General features: G+C 58.8%; 1 protein-coding gene across 1 annotated transcript in view; it reads right to left on the reverse strand.

Annotated features, from left to right (window-relative positions):
• Nucleotides 1–317: 317 nt before the first annotated feature.
• Nucleotides 318–6,678, reverse strand: part of Bik (BCL2 interacting killer) — a 16,236-nt gene continuing 9,875 nt past the window's right edge. The window contains exons 2-5 of the mRNA XM_015501819.2: nucleotides 3,456–3,608; nucleotides 1,938–2,036; nucleotides 1,235–1,352; nucleotides 318–857 (exon numbers count right to left, since the gene is read on the reverse strand). Of these exons, the coding sequence (XP_015357305.1) occupies nucleotides 765–857; nucleotides 1,235–1,352; nucleotides 1,938–2,036; nucleotides 3,456–3,601 (456 nt within the window). The 5' untranslated portion in view covers nucleotides 3,602–3,608 and the 3' untranslated portion in view covers nucleotides 318–764. The remainder of the gene's footprint in view (nucleotides 858–1,234; nucleotides 1,353–1,937; nucleotides 2,037–3,455; nucleotides 3,609–6,678) is intronic.

Genomic DNA, 6,678 nt, shown 5'->3' on the forward strand with positions numbered 1-6,678 from the left:
CCCTTGGCCCAGGCCCTACTTGCCCACAGAGCCCTGCTGGCTGCAGCACCCCCAGGAAGTGGACACGGGTGGAGAGATGACCGACATCCCCACTGTGAGACCTGGAGAGCCCCCAGAATGATCCCAACTGTGCATCTCAGGCACCACTAGGGAGGGGGACAAATTCTGAGCACCCGAGACAGCAGTGGGGTCCTCAGGTACATGGAGGAGGCAAGGGTAAGGCCACCCCTCCTCCTGCCACCAAGCTCAGCCTCCAGGGAAAGAGGGGCCCATGATGCTGCCACAGAGCCCCAGACAGGACCAGAAAGACCAGAAACTGGCTGGAAACCAACGTTTTATTGAACTCTGTCTCCTCTACCCTTCAGAAATCCAGGCCAATAGATCCCGCTTGGTCATCACAGACAGGGGTGTGACCAGCACCCCCCCCCGCTGCCTACCATACACCAGCCTGCATGAGAGGAAGGCTTCCTCAGGGACAGGCTGCCCCCTGAGAGGGCCAGGGTCAGGAGGAGAGCAGGCCAGCCAGGCCTCCAAATGGGCAGTTAACTGGTAACCACCCCAGAGGTCTGGTAAGTTCATTTCTTACAAAAACAACAGAAACTCCAGTACAAAACCTCAGCAGTGTCCCAGCACTATCTTGAGTTTAAATATAAAAAAGGAAATCTCATCAGGAAACACCACTGTCCAAAGGACAGAACCCCCAGGAGCCGGCCACCTCCAGGATGGGTTCAAAGGGCGAGGGCCAGCCCCGCCCCGCGCAGGCCTCACTGGAGCCGCAGGTACAGGGCCCTGCTCAGCAACAGGCCCAGCAGCAGCAGCACGGGCAGCAGCTCCCGGCAGGCCCGGGCAGGAGGCACCTGGGGACCGAGAGAGGACAGTGAGGGCCCAAGAAGGTAGGGGACCTCACCTCAGAAACGGGGCGGCTAGGACAGGGTGAGATCAGACAGGGCAGGCGTTCAGCAGGGACAGGGGAGCAAGGAAGTGGCCCTGAGTGGGGGCAGAGATGGGGCAGCATCTGCCAGAGGACAGCTCTCCTGGCAGAGGGGCAGGAGCACAGTCCTGTCAGCTGGGCCCAAGGTTCCTGGGGCTGCTGGGCCCGGGGAGGCGTGGAAACAGGTGAAACCTAAGGCCACAGGGAGGGGGCGCCTGCAGCACACCAGGGGTGCGTCCAGGGGGCTCCAGGCCACTCCCATGGGCAGGGGGCCAGCTGCGCCTGCAGCCTCTTGGCTCTTACCCGGGTGCTGGGGGCCGTGGGTCTCCAGAACCACATGTTCTCCCTGAGGCTGGCGAGACCCTGGGTCAAGCTTCTGAGCACACCCGTGACTCTTGCCTGGCTGTAGCTGAGGGCAAGGCTGTAAGACATGGGGAGCGGAGCAAGCTTCAGGGACTCCACCCCTGTGGAGGGCCTGTCCCCTCCCCACCCCACGGACACCCGGACTTCCCCTGGCACCCCTATGAAGGACAGTGTCCATCTCCCCACAGCTATTTCTGGTTCATAGATTTGTTCAGATCTCCTAGTTCCTCCCACCTTCCGGCCAGTGCTCTGCTCAGCTGGCCGCAGGGAATCCAAACCTGGGCCCTGCAGGCCCTCGGCCAGTTACTGCCCCACTTGTCCTCCCCAGGGAGCCGGCTGAGGAGCCAGGCCTGGGCGCACACGCAGCCTGCCCTGCCCGGCAACTCAGGACTCTGGATGAAGACCAATGGGGGGCGGGGTTCTGCATGGTGCTCTGCCAGGCCGGGAGAGGCAGGGGCAGGTCAGAGAGAGCCGGGGGCCCCTGGGCAGGCGGGAAAGCAGAGGGTTTGGGGTCTGCTTAGGAGTGTCAAGGCCATTTCCTTCCAGAACTTGGGGTCCAGCCGTGTGTAGGGTTCTGGGCCTCTACCTGCCTGTCCAGGGTCCCTCCCCAGGTGAAGTCCTGGGCAAGACATGGGCTGCTTACCTGTGCATGGCCATCCCAGGGAGCTGGGCCAGTTGGAGGCCCCGAAAACACAGATCCATCTCATCCCCAATGCAGGCCAGTCGTAGGGCCACCTGGTTACTGTGGAGAGGGAACAGGTGGGCAGGGTGTGGTACTGGAGTAGCCCAGAGCCAGGCAAGAGCAGGGGTCAGATTTGGGACCAGCAGCAAACTTTCCTGCGTCCCTCCATCTACAGGCAGACTCTGAAGTCACACGGTTTTAAAATCCACCTCCAGGGGTGGGTGGCCAGTGTCAGTAAGTGGGGTGCCCAGGGGGGCCTGCTCCCACCCTCCAACCCTGCGCCGTCTGCAGGAAACCTCCGGCACCCAAGAAAGCTGAACACTCAGAATGTCAGTACCCACCCTGAGTGTCCCCGGAAAGCCCCAGCAGGGCGCAGCTCATGGGCTTTGGTGAGTAACAGTGGCCAGCATGGGTGGACAGGTTTGGGGGTGCCTTGAGACCCCCTCAATTGCTAAGGCTGGCTTCCCACAGGGACTTTAACTTACCTTCCTCCTTTGACTAGGGGCTCAGAGACCTCTCCCCTGGTCCCCAATGCTGAAACCACCCCTATACCATTGTCCCTTACAAAATGAAGGAGCTAATAGTCCCCTGCCTGGGCCCTCCATGTGCACAGCTCAGACTAAAAACCAGTCCCCTTCCGGGTGCACCCTTCTCCCCAGGCTTGGCCCACATCCCACCCTGGTGACTCGGGAGCTCTGCCTGGAAGTCCCAGGCAGATCCCCCTAACCCTGGCCACCTGCACCACCTGATGACCTGCCTATTCTCCTGGAGGGCGAGCTCCCACTTCTGTCCTGCCAACGTGAGGCATCTGAGTAGCCGGACCCCTAAGTTCAGGACCTTGATGACTAATAAGAACCTTGGAGCAAGAGGAAACACCCAGAACCCTGGAGCTGAACTCCTGCCTGTGCGCTGGCAGTGGCTGTCCTCCAGCTTGGGGGAGGTGACTGAGGGCTGAGCCTCAGTGCCACATCAGTTCCCGGGAGGTAAGGCTGCAGCGCCCCCTGCTGGGGGAGCCCATGAGCCTGGCAGATGCGGACGCTGGACCCAGCTGGGCTGGCAAGGCTGGTCCTGAGACCCTGGGGGCCGTGTCAGTCCCAGGAGTGCCCCTCTTCCAGCCTCAGTGGTTCCTTAACAAATCACTGCCCTAATTGCCAGGGCTGGGGGCCGCTCGGCTGGGGCACCTTGGGGTGGCTGGCAGGTCCAGCAGGCCTCCTGGCCAGCTCTCTAAGACGAAACGCTTGAGCTCTCTCGTGGCCAGCGCCACAGTCCACCGTGGGATCTGGAACATGCTGGGTGCCACAGGGTCCTTCTGTGGGTGGGGATGAGCCCAGGGGACCTCAGTGGCGGCGGGGTGCGGAGGCATCACTCACTACCTAGGGAGCGTCCTCTCTGGAGCCTGCCTGGAGGCCCTCTGCAGAGGGTCCCTGCTCTTCCAACCCATCCCCAAAGGTCACCGACCAGTGGGCCCTTGGGACCTACCTGCCCTGAACCATGAGGTGCAGGTGTCCCCCGGGACGGAGGACCTCCTCTCCCATGGGAGGGGTCATGCAGGAAGCACCTGCAGCCAGCAGGGGTCCGGGTCTGTAGCGGAGGAGGCTCCTGGAGACGGGTCTTGCCTCTGACATCTCTTCTCTGGGGAAGGAGACGGAGTGTCACTGACCCCTAGAACTGCCAGGGCTTGGAGCCCCAGGTCCCAAGGCAGGCACTCTGGCCTACTGAGTGCTTTGAGCCCCAGGCCTGGAGCCTCGCGGGAGCGGCGGAGGCCTAGTGTCTGGCCTCCTGCCTCCTCCTGCCCCCTAGAGGGCCACAGGAACTTGAGTTCCTTTTCCAAAGCGGGTCATGGAAATCAGAACGCCCTCCCCCAAAGCAGCCCTAAGACCTGGGAAGGTCCCTCTGTCCCCTAAAGACCTTATGTCTGCTAGGAAGGACTGCCACGCAGAGCCCCTAGGTCTCCTGGATCGGCTGCCATGAGAGCACAGAGACTGGACCCTGTGTCCACCCCTGCTCTGCCCGGCTGTCCACCACAGGCCCACGCGTAAACATGGAGTTTCCTGTGGGTTCCTGGCTTTGACTTTCGCTTTGGGTGCTGGGGGTTGGGCCTAGGCACAGGCATGTCAGGTAAGTGCCCCAGAGCTGCAGTGCCAGCCCTCCCTGGGGCTTGGGTCTTCATGTCTGAAGGTCCTTTGTCATTTGTCTCAACCTTGATTAGACGGATACACGCTGTCCTCCTGCTGACCGGACTTCTGTTAGGAGGGCGCAGGCTGTGGTCCTCACGACAGGGGAGGAAAAGGGTCCTGCCTTTCTGCCCCTGCTGGACTCCCTCCCAGGCCTCCTCCCCCTACCCTTCTGATCTGCTAAGGTCACCATCAGCCTCCCCCAGCAGCTCCCACAGCCGGAAAACCCAGGCACCTGCTGTCACTCTGTTGGGATGGACACCTACTTTTTGAAGTCTGCTGTTTCTCTGAGCAATAAAAGCAAATGAACGAGGAGTAGATGACACTCCCACCTCGCAGGGACCCTGCCCCGGCTTCCGGGCCTTTTCTTCCACTCCTGGGTCCTCCGAGTTTCTCAGTGCCTCGTCTTTGCTGAGGCTGATATTGAACTCGTGATCCTCCTGCCTCAGCCTCCTGAGCCGCTGGGATAACAGGCGTGTGCCACGGCGCACACCTCCAGGCCTTCTCTAAACCATCCTCACACGCAGTTTCACAACCTCCTCCCGGCTCCCCTGGCGGGGCTGCTCTTCAGCCCTTGGCCTGCTCAAGCACTCCCACTCCCCCGAGTGACCTGCACACGCACTCCCCCAGGCCACCGCAACCCTGCAGGGCCTCCCTCTGCAGCCTCCGTCCCTTGTAGCCAGTGCTGGCCCTGTGACCCAGCCTGGCCACTGAGAAGTGGGAGGTAGGGCTTGAAAGAAAGGGAGCAGACCCAGCCAGGGCAGCTCCGGGCTCTGCTGCTTGAACATAGGAGCGAGGGCTGGCGCTGCAGCAGCCAGCCCAGGAGAGCGGGACAGGAGGTAGAGAAAGCAGAGCCTACGGCCTCGTGGAGCAGCTGCAAGAGTGACAGTCACTGTCAGCCCCTCTGTGCCCAAGACAAAAATTGCAGTACTGGGTGGGGTGCTTGAGTGGCGCTCCCTGGGCTGTTGGGAGGAGGGGGTAAAGGAATCCCTTTCAAGCACTCTGAGGAGCTGGTACCCCCCACGACCTTCCTGCAGATCAAACTTTATCCAAAATGCGCAGGGCCAAAATGTTTCAGATTTGGGATTTTTTTTTTCTTTCAGATTTGGAATATTTGCATATATGTAATGAGGTATCTTGGAGCTAGCACCCAAGGCAAATCAAGAAATTGGTTCATTTCTCATGTATACCTTATGCACATAGGCTGAAGTTAATTTTACACAAAATGTTGTTCATGGGGCAAAGCTTGTGTGTGCCGACTTGTGGAGTCACACTGGTGCCCAAGGGTTGAGTTTTGGAGCATTCTGGATTTCAAATTCTCAGACTGCAGATGCTCATCCTGTTATTTTCTTTTTTTTTTTTTTAATATTTATTTATTTTTTTAGTTCTCGGCGGACACAACATCTTTGTTTGTATGTGGTGCTGAGGATCGAACCCGGGCCGCACGCATAACAGGCGAGCGCGCTACCACTTGAGCCACAGCCCCAGCCCCTGTTATTTTCTTACAATAACAAAAATAATAAATTAATTCCTCACATCTGCTGGCCCTAGAGAGCTCACAGAGCACCTTCCCACTCTCTCCTTTGATTTTTTGGTTCAAAGAAGAACCGGAGATTGGAAAAGTTCATGACTCAGAGCAGGGTGTGGTGGTGCACACCTTTAACCCCAGAAATTTGGGAGGCTGAGGCAGGAGGATCACAAGTTTGAGGCCAGCCTCAGCAATTTAGCAAGATCATCTCAAAATAAGAAAGGGCTGAGGATGTAACTCAAGAACAGAGCACCCTGGGTTCAATCCCCAGTAAGACACACACACACACACACACACACACATATACACACACATACACCACATACACACACACATACCACATACACACACACACACACACAGAGTTCATGACTCAGCTAAGAAGGCATAGAGCTCTAGTCTCCTGCCCCCTATGCCAGATGGATTGATGTTCCTCAGACTGCAGACTCCATGCACAGGGCAACTGGACCCCTGGACCCCTGGACCCCTGGGGATGCCTGAGGCCAAACACAAAGAGTGCTCCCTCCTTGCTCTGGGCGACATGGGGAAGGGAGAAGCTGGAACAGCAGCACTCACTGGGCAGGGGTCAGAGCAGAGCCCTAAGTTTGGGACCCTCTGGGTGTCTCAGGACTGATCTAGACAGTGAATCTCAACAGGCACCCAACACAAGCAGCCCAGGAGAGGGGAGCACGTGGTGACATCAGCGCCACGGACAGGCTCAGGGTGTGGCGTGTCTTAGGCCTTGAGGACTGGAGAAACACAACAGTCCCCCTCCACCCCCCGGCCGGGGTGGGGGTGCACACCAGTCAGCCAGGCTGCTCAGGAGGCCGGGGCAGGAGGATCACAAGTGCAAAGCCAGCCTCAGCAACTCAGCGAGGCCCTAAGCAACTTAGGGAGACCCTGTCTCAAAACAAAAAGATGAAAAGGGGCTGGGGATGTGGCTCAGTGGTTAAACACCCCCGGGTTTAATCCCTGGTACCAAAAAAAAAAAAAAAAAAAA

The sequence above is a fragment of the Marmota marmota genome, unplaced genomic scaffold (assembly GCF_001458135.2).
Source record: "Marmota marmota marmota unplaced genomic scaffold, marMar, whole genome shotgun sequence".
Classification (NCBI taxonomy): domain Eukaryota; kingdom Metazoa; phylum Chordata; class Mammalia; order Rodentia; family Sciuridae; genus Marmota; species Marmota marmota.